Source organism: Notothenia coriiceps, unplaced genomic scaffold (assembly GCF_000735185.1).
Source record: "Notothenia coriiceps isolate Sejong01 unplaced genomic scaffold, NC01 NC01_scaffold00005890, whole genome shotgun sequence".
NCBI classification, from domain to species: domain Eukaryota; kingdom Metazoa; phylum Chordata; class Actinopteri; order Perciformes; family Nototheniidae; genus Notothenia; species Notothenia coriiceps.
In genome coordinates, this window is record NW_011338591.1 from 12,416 (window position 1) to 35,640 (window position 23,225).

Genomic DNA, 23,225 nt, shown 5'->3' on the forward strand with positions numbered 1-23,225 from the left:
CCAATCAGGCCTGCTTTATATTCCAGCTGAGACTGGAGAATAAGCACCTTAGGGACACTGCGTCTGTCTGGATATACAACACTGTAAACATACACATCACGGCTCTCTATGCTCGGCTATGATAAGTTATCTGTTCACCTCCTCGTGCACCTCAAACCAAAGAACAGCCATGAATATGGAAATTAAACTGCGTGGAGGTTACGGTAAGGCATCACTTCAGTTGTGGGTCTCTTCATCGAGTGGAAATATATGTGGGTGAAGGAAAAGCAGGCCAGCCAGGCTTGATTCAGTGCTTAGAAACCCCCAAACTGCCCATCAGCATAAATCAATTACAATTCACCGTAAGCTTGCTGACCTCAAATATAACAAGCTGTCACTGCAACTGTGTGTGAGTATGTGTGTGTCGAGCCTGTTTCATGACTTGAATACAGTATGTGACACTTGGTGCATAATGACACAAATAATTTGTGTGTGTGTGTGTGTGTGTGTGTGTGTGTGTGTGTGTGTGTGTGTGTGTGTGTGTGTGTGTGTGTGTGTGTGTGTGTGTGTGTGTGTGTGTGTTGTTGTGTGCGTGCATTTGAGATTTTTGGCAACATGCTCCAAGTCCTTAAAGACTTCCTCTGTGTTTGTTGGCAAAAAGCTACATCACTGCTGCAGCCTACTTCTCATGTCCCACTGAGACAGGAGATTTTCCAATGACATCTTGAACTGCCATCAGCCCAAAATGTTAAGCACTGCTTCCTGAACTTATGTTGCTGTTCAGGGTTTTTTCATCATGGCTGGGAATTGCTTCTCAGTTCAACATGAATGCAAGAAAAAAGCATTCGGTGAAAACTCCCATTATGAAACAACTCATCAGTAATTGTGTTCCTGAAATCAAACCCTCATCCCTGGGGTTGTATCATGTGAAGGTATATGAAACAAAAAAAACAGGAAATTACTTGTGCTTTTCAAGTAGCTTTATTTCCAAACTGGAGAGGGATGATGGCAGATGGGCGATAGAAGATTGTAAAGCTCAGACCATGTTATTTGATCCAAACGCAATAAGAGACAATACAGGCGGTTTCAGGGGAGGGATGGTGATCATGAGGCAGATTACTGCATCTGTCACCTTTAAGCAATAATTTATACTTTTCAAAATCAAACAAAGCAGAAGTTTCACCACATAAAGCCATGGTTGGAAGGTTTGAGCAGCATTGCAACTCATATTTATTCGAAGCGGCCATGAATTCATGGCTTCTGTGCCTATTTTTGTTACAAAAGAGTTGCTATAGTTGCCATATTTGTGGAGAGAAACTAAGCGTTTCGGATGAAGGCAGGGAACAGTTGTGTAAGTGCATGGAGCTCTCACTTTCCTCCATTTTGTTTTATCAGACATTTGGATCTCCAAGCAGCTGTGTATGTTATTGATAGTAGCATTAATGTCCTGCACAAATTCTGCAAATCATCAAACTGAAAATGTCTACGGTTGCTAATGATATTTTCATATTCAAGCACTTTTTGATGAATAATTTTAAAAGAGATTTCCTGCTGCAGTATGCATGATTAATTGTACATTCATGAGTGTGCTTGTATCTTTGATTTAACATTTTACTATCACCACATGAAACAATGACAAACATTGCATTGTAGATTCTGCATTATGCACATAACTCGAAGTTCAACTTCCTTCAATTCAACACAAATACATACAACTCAAGCTCAAATATAGCTCAATCCCCACAAAGCAAGAGCTCAAAGGCATGAATCAATTTAGTTCTTTTTCGTGATATTACAAATCTGTACAGTGTTCTCACTCTTTGATAGCAGTTTCACTTTCAGAATAAAAGCACAGTAACAGAGCAATAAATAGGTAACAGACAGAAAACACAAAATACTCTGAAATAAATTATACAGTTTCTTCAATCTTTGTGTCCCATCACACACACACTAAATATAAAGGAATACTTTTTTAAAGCAACACAGAGCCGGATATCACAGAGTCAGGCTGGTGACCTATAAGGCTCTTTGGTCCCTTGGGAGTGATGACTAACAGCCATGTACTCAATATCACTGATAAACACTGACTTTCAGTTCGATAAGACTTTCTCAACATGGCTAAGTACTGATCTGTCAATCAAGTAGAAACATTCACAAAGTGATGGCGTCACCAGGACATCTGGTCTCTATTTTTACTAATATTACAGTAGTAGCAGCCAGGAGAGGCACTGTCACTCTCTACAGAAAGAAAACGAAAAATTAACAAGCATACACACATGCACACACACACTCATACAGGTCAGCAGTATTAGACAATCAGTAAATTGAAGTGTTGCTGCTGACAGCCCTTGTCCCATTGAGTCAATAAGCCTGTGTGTTGTTCACAGTCACAGATACATTTTTATTTATTTATTTTTTATCATGAAAGCTGACAGAGCCTCAGTCCCATGGTGAGAACAAATAAATGCACCATTCATGCTCTTGCCTTTATCATGAAAGCTGACAGAGGCTCAGTCCCATGGTGAGAACAAATAAATGCACCATTCATGCTCTTGCCTCTCAGCTATAAACCCAAATGTGCCATGTAGAGGTCCACTGCAGCTGATGTGCCAGAGGCGTTTGCAAAGAGTGACTCAGCCAAATGGTTCTCAGAATAAACCATGTAGGCGTGATTAGTGGTTACATTACACATACATAATTGCATTCTATGTCCTTTACAGTGAATGTAAATGTCTCCCTGCTTAATCAGGTTTTTCTAAAGTAATGTTGAATAATAGGAAACGACTTCCTATATGTCTTCTCCAGAGGCACCTCCAGTTAGATACTAGGAAAAACGTCAGAAGCACTTTCAATAGGCTAAAAGCAGTTTGATTGCATCTCATTGTGTTCATTAGAAGAATTGCTTGATCCAGTCTATTGTTGTGATAGCCTAGATCAAGATGAAAAGCAGGAAACAACAAGCGAAGAGGATGAGGAGGGTCATACTGCCCTACTTTTACATCTCAATAACATACACATTTTTCTTGAAAAATCCCCTACACTTTACCTTGTTCTGCACGTCATGAAAGGGGAAAGCCAAGAGTGTCATTACTAACAACCTGAGTGTCCATTAGGACCCACACCAAGCCAGCAGCTAGGTGTCTGACGTGCAGGCTTTCCTCATGAAAACCCACAAGTTCAGTTTGAAAGGGTGTCATTGTCTGTGCTATCACATTTGAAGTCTTCAGAAACCTTCTCTTGTTGCGCCTTTAGATCAAAATCGAGGAACACATGTTTGCCTTGCAGCTGGTCAAATTAAGACTACAGACGTAAGAAATCACCACTAACCTTGTGTGCTCCTTGTGCTCAGTATTGATAAATAAATGGCCTGAGGCTCACAGAACTCAAAGGTCACTTTTCCTTCTTTATATTTGCTTCCTTTCTCCATTAGTCCTGGAGTATTTAATAATGACAAAACCATATATATTACACATTAAACTGTCTATATTCTCATTCAGGAGTTCATTCTCAACGGGTTTCATGCTTCCCTCTGACAGTTTTATAGAGTGTGTACATTTCTTATTCTGCAGCACCCTGTGTCCCTGTGCACTCCATTATTCAATGTGATCTGGAGATTAAACTTTTTAATCAAAATCGTATCAGCAATACTGAAGTGCGAAGCAGTTAAGTATCTAGTGCTGCCTCTGTTCCATGTCCTGTTTTCATCCCACACCATGAAATATTTGTGCGTATCTGCTGCAAGCTGGGATTTCACAGTCCAAGATGCCTGTTTGCACACACTGTGGCTGTAAAAGAGTGGCTCTCAGTTCTGATTCCTATGCTGGGAACAGCCCTTTGAGTGTTCTGAAAACATGTAAGTGATTGATTTATGATGCCTCAGAAGTAGCATTTTTTGTGTCTAGGTCATGTACAGCTGATACATTATGTATGCTAAAAGAACGTACCCTTGGTGCCACTGCACAATATCTTTTTGAAGGCCTTTCTGAAGTCTTTGTTGAAAATGGTATATATAACTGGATTAAGTGAGGAGTTGCAGTAACCGATCCAGAAGAAAAATGTGAACAGTGGATCAGGGATGGCACACGTCTCTGGGCAAACTGCCTGCAGAGAATAGGAGAAGAAGAAGGGGAACCAGCACACCACAAAGACACCTATGACCACCGCCAAAACAAAGGTGAAGCGTTTCTCTCTGTTGACCATGGCTTTACGCCTCGCTGCTCCAGGGTTGTTCTCTGTCTTTGACTTCCTCCCCGGCACCAGCCGAGCCCCCTTTGAAGTTGCCATCATTTCCCGGTAACGCTTGACTGAGGCCGGGGAGTGGACCCCCCCTCCTGCAGGGGACCCTGGCATGCTGGCGCTGCCTCGGCCTCCTCCATGGCTGTGCTCCATGTCGCTCTCTGTGCTCGAGCTGTCACCATTGTTATTGTCAGCTTTTTTCCCTGCCTGCTTCTTGCCCTTCTTCCCCTTCTCTTTAGTGTTGGCAGGGGCGGGCACAGAGGGGGGAGTTAAGGGGCCACGAGGAGAGGTCTCAAGGGAGGTTGTGACAGGGGTCATGGCTAGAGAAGGGGATGGAGGTTGCAGGAGATTATTGGAAGTGGGATTTAGGGGGGTTTGAGTGTCTCCTGAGGAGGGGGACGGGGTGATGGCGAGGGTGGGGGGTCTGGCACGAGAGGTTTTGTTGGATGAAGGCGGTGTGCTTTCCTCATCATCCTTCCCGTTGGCCTGGATATGTCGTGGAGTCTGACCTCGTGTGGCACAGCCGACCCCATCCTTCCTGGGCTCTCCCGGGGGGCAACGTGTTCTCTGTTTGGCAATTTGGTAGATTCTTACATAGACCAGGATCATGATGAGGCATGGAGCAAAGAAGGAGCCAATGGTTGAGTAAAGGATGTACCAGCGCTCATCATTCAGCTGGCACTGGGGTCCTATCTCAGTCCCCTCCTCTCCTGCCTCACGTTTGTTCAGTGACAGCAGGGGAGGAAAGGAGATGATGGCAGAGATGAGCCACACCACCACAATAGCGGCTTTGATGCGCTTGGGGGTGCGCTGGCGCCCGTATGTGACCCTGGAGATGGACAGATAGCGGTCCAGGGAGATGGCACACAGGTGAACAATGGAGGAGGTGCAGAACAACACATCCAGTGCCAGGTAGATCTCACACCACAGTGACTTGAAGTACCAGTAGCCAAGCAGTTCATTGGCCAGAGAAAAGGGAATGATAAGTGTGGCCACTAAAATGTCTGCAGCAGCCAGTGACACTAGGAACAGATTCTGGGGTCCTCGGAGGGACCGGCTGGTCAGCACCGCGATGATGACCATGATGTTGCCCACGATAGTGAAGACGACCATTAGGGTGATGGCGGTGGCGAATACCGCTGTGGCTTCAGGGGAGTAAGGGGCGGACTTCAGGATGCTCTGGTTGCAGGGCACGGAGGCTCCGGCACCGCTCGCGCTGCTGTTCCAGCCGCTCAGCTCCATGGAGCAGCCGTTCTCCGGAACCAATGCCATGCTGGGATTAGCTTTCAAATAGTCCTTGTAGACAAAAACATATGTTTGCCCACTGAATAAAATGTATTTTCAAATTCTATGTCACTTTTAAGGGTTCTCATTACTGTTTTAAAATATCATCTAACATAGTTTGTGCGTAAAATACGTGTTACATTTATTGTAATATTTGTGATTATAGTAAAAGTATAATTTATATAATATTTACCTCAGTTTCTCTCGTTTTGTCCCTGAGCAGTGTCCAAACGATAGCTCCCTTGCATCCTCCAAGGCAGCTCAGCCAGGTCCATTTTAAGCATACAAAACAGTCCTGGGCAATGCGTCAGGACACGGACAACTGCTTTCAATTAATAAGAGATTTGCCACTATGTCGAGCAGTTTTTAACCCCCCCAAAAACGGAGGTATTTTTCGTGAAGCTGACTGCTGTTCACCAACCACCAACCTTTCCAAAGTATAAACAAAGCCCGAAAACTAAAACTTCTTTGTCGCACACGAAGTTTAATGCTTTTATCTTTTACCGATTTTAAGATCGTATCTTTTTTAATAATGTAATTCGGTGTCATTTATAACGAAGTGACACTGAATACAAGGGACCAGACGAGAGAAAATAATCCCTGTTCGATCTCCGTGCGTCCTCGTTTGGAGACGGGCGTTTGATTAGGAGTCTCATCTGTACGGCGATCACGGAGAGGTTTAGATAAAGTTAAATAAATGTACAGTGCAATATTTATAGGGTTTGTTAATAAAAATATACAAATGTTTCCATGCGATGGCAGCGTTTCGAGCCAATCGAATAAGAGAAAGCACAGAGTTAACCTCAGTCTCTCCAGATTTGCGCGTGAAGCCAGATATGAAGTAAAAACGCGTTGTTTGTTCAGCAGTGAGTCTATTCCCAAAGAGCAGCTTCTGTGTGTGAGTCTCAGGAGATGTTTCCTTTTTCCGTGGTTCTTTGTATTTTCAGAACTTCATCAGGATGCGAAGATACAGCCGCTCCTCCATGCGCACATCACAGGCTCCCTCACAGAGGCGCGGCAGCACCCTCACTTGTGAACAGGACCTTGCGAGGAAATCTAATAAGTGGGGTGCCTCCCAGCTCCCTCTTCCGCTTCTTTTTAGACCTGGTGATGTCATTGTGGAGCTGTGGGCGTCATGGGACCCTTACTTCATCGCTCCCTGTGCCCCCCCCCCCCGGAGCCCTCCCTCTCTCCATCTCACATTTAAATGTATATCCAAGCAGTTCAACCAACGTAGTTATATTAGAAATGGCTTGTTGGGTGCCACTGCTTTGGTCAATTACTCCACAACAACTCCACGGGATACAGCTGACTTGATGCCATATGCTAGAAGAAGCATAAGTTTCCTGCAGGGACTCCTGAACTAATTGAAGCTGCTCAGTCGTCATCAGCTCCTTCAATATGTGGCTCAGCACATTTGGCTTCATAATGCTTTTCAATTAGATAGCATGTTGTATCAATCCATTTGTAGCCAGTTTTTTCCCACCATGTTTCCATGTGCCACCCAACAGCTCCAGTTATTTAGGGCCAATAAAATGTTTCACTGCAGCAGCTGGAGATTGATGGGCTGATACTCACCTTTTAGATACCTAACCTGGTCACAAGCCTGTTCTGATTTTTAGAATTTTTTGTTTGATAGTTCATGTCAAACCTATATATTTCAAACAAATGTAAGATACTGTACTTGCTGCCATGATGTATTGTGAGTGTTTTATCATGGTCATCTATGTCCTTCATAGCCTACATATTGATAGAGCACTTTAAAGAAGGGCTCATTCCTAGTTGTTAGAAATGTGTCAAAACTTTTAAGATTTAAAAAAGAAAGTGAGAGCCCTCATTTAAACAAATATCACCTTAAAAGGTCTTATTACATTATTATTGTTTTAAATGTAGATGGGCAGATTTTGCATATGCAGTGAAGAAACTGTTAGTTGCAACCATCAAATATTGTTGTTGTAAAAGTGAATTATTAACTTATGAAATATGGTCTAGGAAATGATGAAGTCTCCTCATGCTCAGCTTACTCTCCCTCACAACTCACGGGTAAATGCAGTGAGTTACCTTCCACCTCTGTTTATTGTGCAAACTGCAGGGCAGAGGGTTAGGCACTTGCTTTCTGTGCTCACGCATCATCACTGACTTCCCCATCTAAATCCCTCTGCATTATGCTCCCTGACACACTCCCTCCCCCAGGAAGCACAGGCATCCACAGCCCCCTCACCATTTGTTGCCCACCTGAGATCAAGTGCTCGATTGTTCAATTATCGGGTGAAACCTACGTCATGCTGGCTGAGCCCTAAATTAAAGGGTAGCAGAGTTTATCCCGTGGCTTTTAAAAGTATGTGGGTGTATACCTAAACTCACAAAAAAACAAACAAACAAACAAAAACACACACACACACAAACACATTCACCAGCCTACACATGCACACACACAATCTTATGAATGGTGTGTGGGTAAAAGGTCTTGTATGCTTGTTTTTGTAGTGCAGCCCCCACACACGTTGCTGCTGTAATGAGAGAGAAACCCAACTCACCACCCATGGAATTACAATTGGGAGCCATGCTCTCTGATTGTGTGACCTGATCCAGCAACCAATAATGGTTTGTACATTTTCCACTCCACGCTACACATTCTAAATATAAAGGGAAAGAGAATAAAGCTTTTAGCGGGAGAGTGCACTCCAATCAAGTGTCTCTGTTTCCATGGGTGAATTGTGCTTAGTAACACGCTGGAAATGCATTCTGGGGGAGAGGGGTGTGTCACTGAAGTCAAGGTTATAGAGACTGAGCAGCACACAGCGTTCAGTGCACAGTACAGCGCTTCTCAAGTGCTTGTTGTGTAAGAGCATGTGGTATACACAAGTTTACACTGACACACACACACACGCACGCACGCACACACACACACACACACACACACACACACACACACACACACACACACACACACACACACACACACACACACACACACACACAATCAGTATTCCTGGAGGAAACTCCACCGTTATGGATCACTCACAGTGGATCAGTAAATCTTGCCGCACTGTAAAAATGTTACACTTGGTTTGTGGAGCATCCACTCTTTGAGAAAACTTTCTTTATTCCAAAACCTCCTGAAGTCTATTGGTACAATAGGATTTAACACAATAACAAAGTGAAGTCAAATTGTCTTTAAAGACTGTTTTCCAAATGGTTACTGCAGGTCAGGAACCTTTTTAAGTCATTGACTTGTATTTGTCTCCTGTTTAATATGTGCGTATTCTTGCATCTTTAGTTTGGAGTTTGAAAGTGGCAACCGTTTGTCTAGCAACAGAATAAGACCTGATTTTAAGGGTAAAATTGCACTATATTTTAGGTTAAGTGAAGATAATGGCTGTGGCCAGGGTTAGGCAAGAGTGTTTAAGATAAGGGGTGACACAGGCAGCAGTTATCAACCTTTTTGGCATTGGACCCTTCACAAAACAGTTATGTCTAATTTAACCCACTTGTCAAACTTTGTTCGGATATATTTGTCTCTTCTCAGTTGAGTAGTGTATGGTTTTAGATGACTAAAGAGGTAAAAGTACTCAGGAAAGTACTTATTATTTTCTATTATAGACAAAGAGAATGTTGTCATTTAATTACCTATCCGTTGATATTGTTGGCAACCCCTTTCACTAACAGTCATTATTTCAGTAAGGATCCTCAGATTTATAGCATTAAAGTGAGAATGTGTTTGTAATCTGACAATAACAGGGAGCTCTCCCAGAGGGTCACAATATAATTTTCCTCACTGCATTTATAATGATTACAATTGCTGCTTTTGTGTTTGCATGTAGGCCAGTAATTGTGTGTTATAGCACCTCATTGATATTCCCCAGCTAACTCACAGATATTGCTCATATTATATTGTCTGTTAGCAGTTTTACCCGACTGGGATTTCTTGTTTGAGTGACATTCTCCAGCTGTGAACAACAAATAATGTAAGTGTGATATCTGTGCAGATCTCTAATCTCCCACTCTCTTCTTTTCGTACATGCAGCACAGTCAAATGCACACAAACACACACCTTTGGGAGGTACAGCCACAGCCTAATGTTATATGATGTATCCTGACAGTGGTTAATGTGGACGCAGAGTGTGAGTAATGGTTTGAGTCTGTTTTCATCAAGGAGCCTGACTGACTGAGGAGGAAGTGAAGACAACAAACGAGAGGAGAGAGAGATCCAAATAAAGGAGGTGGAGCAGTCTGCTTCCAGTGATAAATAAATGATTAAGCCCGATGCACTAAAAAGTCAATTAAATTAAATTAAATGTGTTAATGGACAATCATGTATTAGGAAACCTCTCCGATAGGAAGGGTTTGTGTGTGTTAGAGATGTGTATAGCTTTAATGTGTTATCTCTATAATAAAAGGCTGCCTCGAATGACAAACAGTCTGCTGGCGTCATCTGCTGGATACTTTTTAATCATTTAGATTTCTGCTGGTTTCAAAGGTTGTCACTAGAGAACGCTGTCTCACTACAAACTAATGTCCAATGCTTGATATAACTTTGACTGGATGATAATATAGCAGTGGTGGATAAAGCATTTGGATAATTTACATTAGACTACATTTCATTCATCCAAAGCAACATACAATAAGTACATTCAATTATGAAAAAAGATACGTACGCCAGTAAAATTACTAATACCACACTTATTTAAAATATATGTCAATGTGATGTATTGAAATTGTTACTAAAAAATAAGTCTTATCAGAAGAATTAGTTGATACCAATGCAGAAAATTGGCCCCTGTTGCCAACACATTTTCAACTCATTGATCTGGCTGTAAAACCACTTGAAATGGTGGAAGAAATACTCAGATTCTTTGCTAGATGGTAGATGGTAAGCAAATATGCAAGTAAAATTACCTTAACAGTTCTGAATTCAAAATTCTACTTAAGGTATAAACAATTATGTATATATCAATGGATCTACTCAAGCAATGTACAAATACCTCTTTACTGTGCTTCAGTAATTATATCTACTAAAACTGACCTAATATTTATTTATCTTCTCCCTATCCTTCTTTTCCCCTGTTTTAATCATGAGGATTTTAATGGAAAGTGAATGAAAAATAAAGTGGAGATTAATGACAGTTTACAGCAGGTAGATGAATAGTGCATGAATTACAGTGTAGTTGTATTCATCATATACATGGAATCTCAGCCCCAGACCTTCCAAAAACAATCACGCAGCTTAAGGCAACGCTTGAATTATCTATTTAAATCTTTAAACAGTGTCAAAACTTTGATAAACTCTGACTTTATTTCTCTGATCTGTGTCTAGAAGCTCCGGATAATGGAAGGAAAAAGTCAAGTACAAAAGTTACGCTTGGATACAATTTGGGAAATACATACTTGTAGATTAAAGGAAGAGGATTATTACATTTTGCTTATGACAAGAATGTTGGTGGCATACTTAGAGGATGAGGTAGTGGAGGCAGCCAGAGTTTTATGGACTACTTTTAAGTCAGAGTTCACTGCATGTTTATACTGTTCATTATGGAACACTTGAATTGAACACACAATTCAATGTCTCAAATATTGTGACTTGCTGTGGACCTTGTGGCAAGGCATGGAAAGTAGACCTGTACCCGTGACAATACAATAAAGTAGATTAACTGTTTGGTAGTCTTGTGACCGATGGTCGTCGGACATGTTTAGCACATATCAGGATGTCATTATAGTTAAGCTGAAATCTGGAAAAATTAACAAACAGCATTTGGTTAAATGACATGCAGTGTGTAAAAAGAATGTGTTGGTGGAGTGCTTATGGGATAATAAGTCTGCAAGTGGTCATTTAGTTTACCTTTCACACTTCCTGACTACAATTGCCCTTTGTGGTTTACTGCTGTCTTGAACGTAGAATCAAGTTGCTAAAAAGTTGCAACTGAAGTAAATAGATTTGAAATTGATGTAAGAGGAAGTTGAGGTCAAAAGGACTTCAGACTGTTAAACCCATTCTTTTTAGATAATCCTCCGAAAGCCTCAGGTTTAGCAATAGTGCAGCAAGGTCAGTTTATGAACTTATGCAGTGGAAATGTGGGTGATATATTAACCATTTATTTTTAGAATATAGTATGTGCAATGTGTGTCACAGGACACATGAAGTAAGAACATTATACAGACTCACATTGTTCAACATGTTTTAATTTAAGTGGAAAAAACAGCAGGAATCAGCCAAACGATAAAGTGCAGTTAAAGACAGTAATAATGCTAACACCGTCAGACAAATACTGAAATAATTATTAAAAATAAGATTCACATGACAAAAACATCTTCTTCCAGCTTGAATGCACCGAGTGTAATCCATGTCAGGATACAGAATGATGCCAAACCAACCGAAGTTAGTGCATTTCTATAACTTTCACAAATAAACCTGAGTCTTCCAGCATTGCCTTAAGTAGTTAACACAGTGTTATCTCGTTTAAAGACAGGTCATGTCACAGTGGTTGTAAATGTGAAGGAATGACTGAAATATGAAAATAAGACAGCCCTTGCAAATGATCAGGCACATAAGTCAAACACAATACCAAAACACAGACGCACAAACACTCAACTTAGACAACCAGGCCCCATCCCCTGCAGTATAAAAAATGTCAGGGAAGTCACCCGATTGCTGCTCCAACTTGCTGGCTCAGAATCACAATTGTTCATAACACCTTTATATTACCATCTGCTGTTTTTCAGTTCCTCCTGAAAGTAAAAGTCCAGCTTCCCCAGCCTTGTGATGCCAGCAGCACAAGTAGCTTTCCTCATAAAAAATAATAGTCATATAAAATGTGTCAATGTCTTCATCCCTGGCACAGCACGTCAGTTTCAAACTGCAGCAGCTGTCCCATGAAGGCCAGGTTGGGGGAGATGACCTGGCGGCGTTGCTTCACAAAGTCGAAGGCCTCGTCGAGCTTGACGCGCTGCGTGTGCATGAGGTAGGCCAGACAGATGGTGGCGGAGCGGGAAATACCTGCCTGGCAGTGCACCAGCACCCGACCACCACTCTGCTTCACCGAGTCTGTAGGCGGAGAGCGGAAAGAGGAAGACAGATGAGCACAGTGCTTTCCATTTCACATCGGTTTCTCTGACATCAGTGGAAATCTATTACATGCAGAAATACAATTAAAGCTTTACACTGAATGACCGGAGATGTAAGTGCAGTCACCATGAATAAAGTGAGTTCTTATGAATAAAATGAGTTCAACTCTGTGTTCAACTTAACTAAACTTGATAAAGGTGTCAAATAAAAAACATAAACACAGCTGTCTTCTGCAGCCTAAGCCAGTTGTTTTGTATTCAGGTGATTACACTGTTGGTCCATAAGACTAGGCTACAGAATGAATTTCAGTGTACAAGCTCATTTTTTGGGATATTTTACATTGAATCAACAATGTTAAAAAAGGTGACTCACTAAACTAACATGAGACCAATTCATTGTGTGCCAGGTGGGTCTTCTCATTTTGTTTCTTGACATTAAGCAAACATTGAATGTAATAATGAACTCACCGATGAAAGCGATGGCTCTGGAGAAGCAGGCTCCGATGTCAGCAGCCAGATTGTCCTCCACCATGAGCTGCAGATACTGAAAATCCCCCTCAAAGAAGTTTGGGCATGTCGAGGAAACATTGAGCACAGCAGTGATGCCCGCTGCTGCGAGGGTCTCTCTGCGGGAGGAGTGGATGGCACTGCCCAAAAACAGGAAGGGCAGCAGCTCCACCGGACCATCCTACAATTTACAAAATCATAAAAAAGGGCCCATGTTTATAATTCAAGAATAATCAAGCGGTTTGATCTTTCTTTTTTTTTTTTTTTTTTTTTTTTTAAATCATTCATCTTTTTTTTCCATACATTGATTTTTGATACGAACTCTTGAATACTTTACATTTATTGTCTAATAGCCCTCAAAGATTATTTTGAATTTACCCTATCATATGCTGGTGTTCTCCGACCCGTCACCATGGGCTCTGGTTCCACTGCAGAGAGCTGACTGCAGGCTGAGCTGTAACAGAGCTCTGGATAGGCCTCAGAAAATCCCTCCAATCCACCTTAAAAGGGAGATAACATAGTATTAGCAAAGTTCCAAGCTATCACTAAAGTAATCCTTAAAAAAAATAATGCATGAAACAAGAAAAATGTTCTGGTAAACAAGATTAAGTATATAAATAACTTTTTTTTTTAAATTACAGATTCTCAAGTTTTTAACCTTAAGGTTTGATTGTGGAGATTTAAACGGTTATACTATATTGTAGTATAGATATATTGTTCACCATATAGCTCATGTTTCCAAGTCAAAAAGTACAACAACTCAATTTTAACAGTAGCCTAAAATATTTAGTTGGTGCGTAAAAGCAGATGTTAAGTGTACCTTGTAGGAAGCAGATCTGCGTGTTAACCTCGTTGTGCAGGGCGGTGAGTAGCATCTGCGCCACGCTCTCCGGCCTCAGCTCGGCCACGGAGCGGCTGCTCTCATCCACCACCACCACCGGGGAGAAGTCCCCGCGCCGCAGCCGGCCCAGGAGCGCCTTGTCCGGTATGAGCCACTCCAGAGCCACCACCGAGGTCTTGGATCTACGGCGCATCATTGAGTTCCAGTTGACGTTTCGGGACTCGCAAATGTGCGCAAAGGAAAAATTGAGGAAGGGTCTGCAGTCGAGCACCACACACCCAGCAGAGGTGTACTGCTCCATGGGGGTCCTCAGGATGTGAACCAGCTCATTGCTACTTATCTCCAAAGGCTCACTACTTGAAATCATGACTGCAAATAATGTGTTTAAAAAGATTTAAAAAAATAAATAATAAACTATTTGTTCTAAGCAACAAGAATAAAGCAGGCTTCTTCCTGTGGAAAATCGAAGAGATTGATAAAGTAAGTTACTTTTGGTGATGATATTAAAATCTACTACGAATGTATCTAGAGAGCACTTGTTGAATTCTCCGACCGGTCTGTTAAAATCAACTGTAGATTGAGAGTTTCATTGATAACAGCTGGGAGAGGGGCGTGGTCTTCGAGATCCCGCCTTTGTTTTCCACAGAAGGAACGACGTCAAAGGCGGAACGACCATATATGGCCCGGCCGTCACTCCTCATATGGACACTGACGTCAAGTCAGATTTTCCTACCGCGCACGTGGTGGTTTGGGGTTATTCTGTGTTTATGTGTTGAGTGACGTTATGCTTTGAGTTAAACCCTCGCTGCCTTTAGAGATGATTTATTTGGGTTAGATTAAACCTGAGCGTCTCTAAACTACTGCCTTCCAGCTTCTGTTTTCATGAACACACTAGAAAAACACTTTCCTCTCAAAGCTTTTACTTTGTTGCTTTTCACTTTCAGTGAAAGTTAAATGATGCACAGCTACATTGTCAGAACCGGACTGATTGCCTTGTTGCTTCTCTGCTGGGAACTCATTCTTTCTTCTCTCATATGACATTACACTGAACAGAAAAACAAATCTCTGCCGTCTGCAAAAGTTGCACATTGCACTGGTTATATCAGATACAGCATTTTTCCTACTTGTTGTACAAGGATTAAGGCCTGTGCCAGATATGGATTACGTTGTTTAAACAAACAGACATTTTATTTAGCACATAGGCGAAGTGTAAAGTAACTTAAACAATCCCATAATTGTACTACCATGAGTTTTCATAAACTTACACTTTGAATACATTCAATTACACTCAAACCATACGGCTGGTGATATTCAATTTTTTTTTATCTCAACAAATCCGAAGAAGCTAGCAAGACAAACAATGTTTTAAAATGTTACAAAAAATACTTTTTTTTTTTGAAAAAGCTTAATAAAAAATTATAATAATTTACAAAAAAATGCTTTAGTAAATACTCTACCTTTTAATACAAGTTACTCAAAGAGGAGTGAACAGTAACTTAATTGGGGAACTTTTTAAGCTGTGGAATTGGTGCACAAGCGAGCATTCACACAAAATCAACTACAGTGTACTACTTGTTCATTACACTACGGCTCATCAATTTGCTTTTAATTGTTCTGGACAACAATGGAGGTCATGGAACAAAAGAATAAGATATATCTAAATGTGTTCCATAGGATTGATGAGGAAAATATAGATAATTTCCAGACGTATACATTCAGTACAGTATTATACTGTACAATTTAAAGTACCGGTAATGTGCTGAAGAAGAATAGGCCTTTAGCTAAGCAAACAGGATATCAATTGTGAGGCACTTTTGTCTCATTCATTTGGTAGAAAGCTTTCTAAAAAAGGAAACAGCATAAAACAAATGATTGAAATATGTCATTATCAAACTCTAAAGACCATTAATGGTAAAGATTACAAAGGTTGTAGTTTTTTTTTTTTTATGTTTAGGTGGTTATAGTTAAGATGCCCCTTTGACTCTTTCTTGGTTACCTAAAGTCCTAAAAACCAGAGTGATTTCTATTTGTGTCTGTCATCTGCTCAGTGGTTTTAGGGGGGCTCACTAGGGGAAAAGGGATGTTGCGTAAGGGGTTAATATTTTTTTTTATCAAAGTGTAATAAAAAGGTGTGGGTGACAACGTTGTCTACTTAAACAATACCCACACGCCGATCAGGTACATTTGCTTAATGAAACTTATTGATGATTTAAGAATGTTTACTTATACTCAGATCTTTATTATTTAATTATAGAGAAACACTTTAGATTATAGGTGTTTTAATTACATCTCAAGATGGTTTTTATTTTTGTTTTAACTTGAGTATTGCTTTCAATTGAACTTGTCTCAATCCTACATGAGTAATATTTAGTTTTCCTAAATGTGGCTCCCACCACTGGATACAGTGGGTACACTCATTGTCCTGTAAGTAACCCACAGCAAAACATTCTTTAGTGTGGGATAGTTAATATCGAAGTGTAATCTGACGCCTTTGTCTTCATTTCCTCACAACCACGTTAAAGTTACCCTGCCTTCCCACATACGTCTCCCACTCAAACCTCTGACTCTACTTTCTTCTTGTTCCCATTTCCTTCTTTCCCTCCCTCAGCATGTCTGCTGGCCCCTCGCAAGCCCTCCCACTTTGTCTTGCTCTCCCCCTGCTGAGGCTGCGTTTTCACTCCACACACTGACTTGGGTTAACAGTTTATCATGGCTGTCAGCAGAGCCGCTGAGCATGCATTTAGTGTAGCCTCAACCTGCACTTTAGGGCTTGAACACACACATTGAGGTCTGTTGAGTAGGAAGAGTGTGACATGACTGTCTCTGTTTGAGGGTGGTTAAACAAAGATTTCTTTTTTTAACATTCGGCTACATCACAAGAGTCCCACAGGAAACAGCACTGCACACACACATCCTGTCACCATACACACCCACTCTCATCCCTCCAACTTTGTTTCATTTGTCATAGCTAATAACACAAACAGACTTCCCTGACTCAAAATGTTTGTTGGAAATTACCCTGAAAAACCTGAGCAAAGATGAATGATTTCAGAGGTGACTAAGTTACTTAAATTCTGGATGCAGTGACTCATACATCAATCATTCACTAGCTTTCAGTTTTCTTTGGTTAGGATGTTTAACTTTCCTAAATTAGCACATCAGTCTGTCATTGTAGGCAAATAATCAGCCAAAAATAAATCTGGCCTGACATGATGCTGAGAGATGGGTGTGAACTTGTTGTTATTATGTCTATTGTAGGAAGTTTGACTTATCAATTGACAGCGAGCTGAAGGTGCTGAAAATAGCTCAAGGCATGAAAGATAAATTGCTTCAGTGAGCAGATTATACGACGCCTGACAAGACGTATAGAGGTGATGACGAGGAGGCAATGGAGATCATGACAGAACTTGTGAAGGTAAGAGGTGACTACTTTTTGAATCAGCTTGTGTTATCAAAATGTAGAAAGGGCACACTGTAGGCAGACGGAAACAGAGAATAAAACATCTGGTGATGCAATAAAATGGTAACTTCAGACTGAGAGCATTATTGGTAAAGCAAAGATGTGCCCCTTCTCTCTGAGGTAAATACACATTAAAAGAAACCCTTGTAAAATATCTGTAGCTAGCCTTCCTCCCTGCCTTCCACATGGGGATTATCCAGGATTAATTGGATGTCTGGAGCTATTAATCTCTGAAAAAAACACTGTAAGCCGAGAGATTTACCTCGTCCCTGATTCCTCTCATAAACGCCCACGTGACAACGCCATAACTCCATATCGGGGGAACGTGACCCCGCTTGGGTCAGATCATTGATGTGTTCTGGCAAGCGTAATCTAAATGTTACGGAAAGTTGAGACATTTCTGGGGGATTTTTAGTGGGTGTGTGTCTCTAGTTTTATTACAACACGCACTTTCTGTTTTACGAGTGACATCACAGTGTCTGATTCATAATGATTGATTGCTTGAGTTTTTTTTCATTGCTTAAGACAAACAACATATCAACATGTTTCTCACTTCTGTGGAATTTCTACTTGGCTCTTTGTGTCGGGAAATATATTTAGCTTTTAAGAGAAATGTCCAAACTGTGTTAACTTATAAGTGAGTGAAACTTCCCTGCCTGTAATGTGTGTCTTTACTGTATACAGTATCTTTATCACACCGTGTTTGGTGTGTTCTTCCTCTCCGTCCTCCTCCTCGGCTCCTCTGTGGCTCTCCTCTGACTCATCATCATTCTTAAAAAGATTATAAACAGTAATATTAAATTAGGTCCAGACCTAACACAAAGAAATAACAGCAAGTGACCGGATTACCTTGTTCGTGTGTTTAAAATCACACATTGACTGACATTACTTCCTGTAAGAAGTGAAGATTTTTTCAGAGAAAACAGCTTAATGACGTAAAAAGTTAATTGAAAACAATAAACATATTTATAACTCAAATACGTATGTCTCATAAATCATGATTCACTCCTCCAGCATTATGACTACTGTACATGGCCACTTCCTTTATCTTGCATCATTTTTAGTTTGTCATACTCTGTGACTGTTACGTGTCACCGCTTTCACACCCACCCCTTCCTGCTACCCTCTATCTCTCTTTCTCCACCCACCCACTTAATGTCTCTCACCCCAGGACAACTGTGAGGCCTATGATCGCTGCCAGACTCATAGCAGTAACCATGGCGATGAGTGGCACCAGCAGGTCTTCAGGATGGAAAGTTGAGTAGTTGTCTCCGTGAGGCGGCGAGGGCAGCGTGAACACGGGTCGGAGAGTTGGTTCAGGCACAGGGGCGACTGTGAAGAGGGAGGAGGGCAACCACAGAGAGATGAGATAATAGAGTTGTAAAAACATCTCTCTTTGGAGGAAAATATAGAAGCAGGACATGGGGTGACAGGGGTTTCCACACTGTCACCAACCTCCAAACAAACATGCTGAGGCCGTGAACGTTTACAAAAAGCTTTCTCTCAGGGAATATTTATTTTGTTAATTTAGCAGGCAACTATAAGCATAAGGTACAGATATCAACATGTTTTTTATGCATCTGGCATTATTTGTTTTGTTTTTATTTGCAATACATAGCACATTTGAATACAGGTTAACCCTGTGTGCTTTGTTTTAAATCCATTCATCATAATGAACATCAAATAGGCCAAAAGAAAGCCCACCGAGTGAATAAGAAGAAAAACACCAACCCAGTTAAAGAAATTCATACATCCTGCATCTACTTAACCAGCAAAAAGCACAGACACACACATATGCAGTAAATAAGTATAAGCCATTAGTTTAACTTTTTCAACATTATGGGAATTATTTGTTTGAAAGTAACCGTTTCAGATTTCGCCTGGATATCCTTTAACATGGCCCTGAAGTCTAACATTTAAGGAGCACTTAAACACCAACAGCGAGACATTCGATCTGAGTGTTTAATTTACTGCCATTATATAGAATTGACAAATGTTTATTGGAGTGTTCTTCTTCTTTTATGTTTGAACTGTTCAAAGTGAGAAATTGAGCATGTGTTGTTGCCTTTTGCCCTTTGAGCGACAATTTTCTGTGATGTCATGTATGAGAGCTGTACCCTACCAGTGAGGAGGAAAGTGACTCGGTAGAAAACGGTTCCATTACGGCCCTGCAGAGAGCAGCGATATGTTCCCTGTTCAGCCACATGCAGCTGATTTAAGACCACAGATGAGTCGTCTGTCACTACCAATGCTTTGAAGTCACTCTCGTTCAGCTGCACACACATTAGGAAGTGATTGTTGTGAGTTAGTGGCTTGGAGTAAATGTGCATGTACATGATGATTGTGTTCATCTAAAAAAGGAACATATTGTAATACACTGGAATAAGGAAGTGTGCAAAGTGGCTGAAAGTGCTAAACCCATGCTGTTTGTCCTTTCAGGAAGAGATAGTGATTGCAAACATACTTTTTTAGTTCCTGGCACACCGGGGGCCCAGGAGTAGTGATACTCGGTTTTTTCCAACAGAATGCGATGCCATGGAAGGAAACAGTTCAACACTGCCTGCCCCCCCTCCTCAGCCTGCACTGGGTATTCTACAGTGAGTGAGAGGAGAACAAAGAGAGAAGCTAGACTTATTTGCGTCAGGATAATTTGAATAATATTTTGTATTAGCCCACACATGGACAGCAGCACCAGTGCCTCGCTTAGGAACCGATTACAGAAGTACGTTCATCCCACACCCACTCACCAACATCATCATGCACAAATATACACAGAAACAAATAAAGATATACCGCCACAGTTCTGCTGGCCTGAGGGAGAGGGACAGACGTATATCTGGTAGCGGCAAGAGAAGCAATCCATTACTCTTCGTTTCAAAAGCCCTGAAAAACCATACCACACACTCATGTCTTGTGAACATGCACTGAATATAGTACACACACACTGTTCTTCAACAAGGGATTAATACAGCAGATACAGAGGGGAAGGACCATTAAAACAAAACTTACCACACTTGTTGGGGCACAGTCCTAAAGGAAGACAAACGAATGCTCTGTAACTAATGCATCCTGTACATGACAATGCCTTACACATGTGCCCTGACTCACACTGTGCAAAACACATACTAATATTCATGCCAATTACCATCCTGGATGAATATGTCCAAGTGTTTTTCTAAGATCTTTCTGCCCTTCTCCATTATCTGAATGGCTTCAAATTTTACAGATCCTTTAAAAAAAGAGCAGACTGTCTTAGAAATCTTGTCCACATTGAGTTTGTTCCGACTGCTTGTCTAAAGATAGTCAGTGATGACAAATAAAAACCTATTTTGTTTCTCACCAGTGTGCTGGGTTTTCAAGAAGCGGTGAAATTCACTCTGGTATTCAGTTCTGACTCTGTACAGAGTGGTGGGATCTGAGCAATGGGCAACAGACAATAATATGTTACTGATCTTTTTTAATATGTCACAGTTAAATTATAAAAAACTATAAGGGAAAGATAGAAAGAACATATGGGACATAAATTGGCTTAATAAAATAATCAGTATACTTCACACACATGCCATATTGTTTTTGTGCTGAACCAAATATTTATCTCACCAATAACTCCCTTTCGACCCTGGCTGGTTTCTCTGTAGGTCACATATGCATAGTCACAAATCTTTTGTATTTCAATCTGGTCGTTCACAGAAGGAGCAGACAGGACAAAGTCCTCATGTAGGAGCCTGATGCTTCGGTCGCACTGCAGACAGGCCTTTGCTGCAGGGACACAGCAGAGCAGGGACATCAGCAGCACCAGCAGCATCTGCCCTCTGCACCCTGACAGTCAGTCTGGCTCCTGAGATATTTCCACCAGGGCAGCTTCTGAAACAGAGTTGCCAAATACTATTAGTGCTTCTATAAATATCACTAATACGTTTGCACTCTTACCACAAACAGTCGTTTTTCAACTGAAACAGTATCACAAGTTCTAGTGATATTCCCATCATGTCTTTTTTTTACTTTTACCATGAGCCCATGTTCTTCCTTGCCTTAAAGCCTATCACAAATATGATGGGTTAATGCTACCATCATGTTTTCTGGGGTAAGTTTACAAAATACTGAAGTAAACAAGGTGTTGGAAGAAGTACTTAGATCCTTTACTTAATTAAAAGAAAAATCATCATTTTCATAAATTACTCTTTAACAAGTAAAAGTCCCAATTCACTATTAAAAAAAAGTACAAAATGGTTAGCATTAAAATGTACTTAAAGTACTAAAAGTAAAAGTACTCATTCTGCAAAATGTCCCATTTCAAAAATAATAATAATAATAATAATAATTGTTCTTGGTCAATTTGGACCAAATGTAGTTATTTGAAACAATGTGTAGTTTAGTATTAAAGTACTGCATTATACCATATAATATTTGTATATGTGTACAGAGTAACTGTTAATGTTAAATTAATGTAGTGGAGTAAAAAGTATGATATCTGGATCTGAAATGTAGTTGAGTAGAAGTGTAAAGTAGCGATAAATGGAAATACTCAAGTAAAAATACCTCAAAACAGTATACTTAAAAGGTAGGGTAGGTAAGAATGGAGAAACCAGCTCGAATGCGCTAGAATTTGAAAGTACATTACCGGAAAAAATCTGCCCCTTCCTTCAGATTTCCTTACAGAGCCCCCCCTCCTTAAACACACAACGCGCACATGACCAATGAGGGCACGAGATACATTTGTGCACAGCACTATGGCACAGCACCACGACTTCCACAGATGAATTTTTTTAATGTATTTATTGTCAAAGCATTTAATGTATTCATTGCTATCGGGATATTAAGAGCATTCCATGGAATATAACAAAAAGTGTTTCTGAAGTGAATTACCTACCCCACCTTTAAGTATAATACTTGAGAAAATGCACTTACTCAAAAGTTATTTTACAAAATAATAATACAGTAATACAGTATTGTTTGTCAATTTGGTTGTCGAAATGTTTAACACACATTTGTATATTTTGGTTCTGCTACTAGTTTACTGCTTTTGTTAAAAGTACTAAGGTTAACTTCTTTATACAAGAGCTTCTAGTATGCTACTTGTCAAAGCTAATGTTGCTGCTACTATTGCTATATTAAGCTAGGTTAGCTTAATTCTGCCACCAACGTTGCACATATAAAAAAAAGTTATAACGTTAACTACTAGCAAAATAATTGTATACTTTAGCTAGGACTGTTTAAACTTCTAACAAACTGATATTACAGTAAATGGAGTAACAGGAATAGGCTATGTGCATTGCCTCAGAAAATAAACAAGGTTTCTAGGGTAGGCCTACTTGTTCCGTCTTTGAGCTCCCCTGTTCATAGTGTTTTGCTGTCACCCAGTGGCAGAAGGCATGTCTCAGTCACAACAACATTATTTTTACTCCAGATGATCTCACCTCTGTAGTTTGTTCAGGACCACCTGTGGTGCAACCCTGCTCCAGTGTGCCAGATTATCAACACACTTGGTGAGAGTACACTCAAACCGTCTTTTCACCTTTCAAGACAAATAGTTAACAATGAAAAATTCAGCTAGGTTAAACCATTTCACACACAATATTCTGTAGGTTAATAAAAACGGATACAATTGTGTCTTTCATTGGCCTATTTTAAATGTTCCCATGGGCAACGCTAGCACATTTGATTAAAAATGCACACGAACAATCATTTTAAAATTATGCCCATAGCCTACTAGTAATCATTAGTTACCTACTTTATCCCTGCCCAGCTGAGAGTTTGACAATTTCAGTTTCTGAACCAATTTGAAAGTTAGTAGATTCGTCTCTTTTACCATGTTCTCACACTACGTTTCCCAGAAGCCCATTGGATGAGTGACAG

The 23,225-nt window shown here is 40.5% G+C and overlaps 3 protein-coding genes across 6 annotated transcripts; all 3 read right to left on the minus strand.

The window, feature by feature from the left end:
* Window positions 1-952: 952 nt before the first annotated feature.
* On the minus strand, window positions 953-6,529 carry adra2b (adrenoceptor alpha 2B). Its single transcript, XM_010768637.1, has 2 exons — window positions 5,693-6,529; window positions 953-5,511 (listed from the first exon to the last, which is right to left on the minus strand). Exon 2 carries the CDS (start codon window positions 5,485-5,487, stop codon window positions 3,910-3,912), a length of 1,578 nt encoding a protein of 525 aa, XP_010766939.1. The 5' UTR covers window positions 5,488-5,511; window positions 5,693-6,529; the 3' UTR covers window positions 953-3,909.
* Window positions 6,530-11,595: 5,066 nt separating this feature from the next.
* On the minus strand, window positions 11,596-14,562 carry dusp2 (dual specificity phosphatase 2). Its single transcript, XM_010768638.1, has 4 exons — window positions 13,889-14,562; window positions 13,447-13,568; window positions 13,030-13,249; window positions 11,596-12,541 (listed from the first exon to the last, which is right to left on the minus strand). The coding sequence occupies exons 1-4, from the start codon at window positions 14,274-14,276 to the stop codon at window positions 12,324-12,326; spliced, it is 948 nt and encodes a 315-aa protein (XP_010766940.1). The 5' UTR covers window positions 14,277-14,562; the 3' UTR covers window positions 11,596-12,323.
* An 801-nt stretch (window positions 14,563-15,363) lies between these two features.
* izumo1 (izumo sperm-oocyte fusion 1) lies at window positions 15,364-23,184 on the minus strand. 4 transcript variants are annotated; one of them, XM_010768642.1, is made up of 12 exons: window positions 23,101-23,184; window positions 22,787-22,884; window positions 20,970-21,233; window positions 20,710-20,784; window positions 20,515-20,598; window positions 20,379-20,399; window positions 20,163-20,252; window positions 19,834-19,961; window positions 19,492-19,642; window positions 18,536-18,701; window positions 18,219-18,261; window positions 18,089-18,140 (listed from the first exon to the last, which is right to left on the minus strand). In XM_010768642.1, the coding sequence occupies exons 3-11, from the start codon at window positions 21,172-21,174 to the stop codon at window positions 18,255-18,257; spliced, it is 927 nt and encodes a 308-aa protein (XP_010766944.1). In that variant the 5' UTR covers window positions 21,175-21,233; window positions 22,787-22,884; window positions 23,101-23,184; the 3' UTR covers window positions 18,089-18,140; window positions 18,219-18,254. The 4 variants fall into 4 exon arrangements, with proteins under 4 accessions (XP_010766941.1, XP_010766945.1, XP_010766942.1 ...); XM_010768639.1 differs by lacking the exon at window positions 18,219-18,261 and having other exon boundaries at window positions 15,364-18,140; XM_010768643.1 differs by lacking the exons at window positions 18,219-18,261; window positions 20,515-20,598 and having other exon boundaries at window positions 15,364-18,140.
* Between the last annotated feature and the right edge of the window lie 41 nt (window positions 23,185-23,225).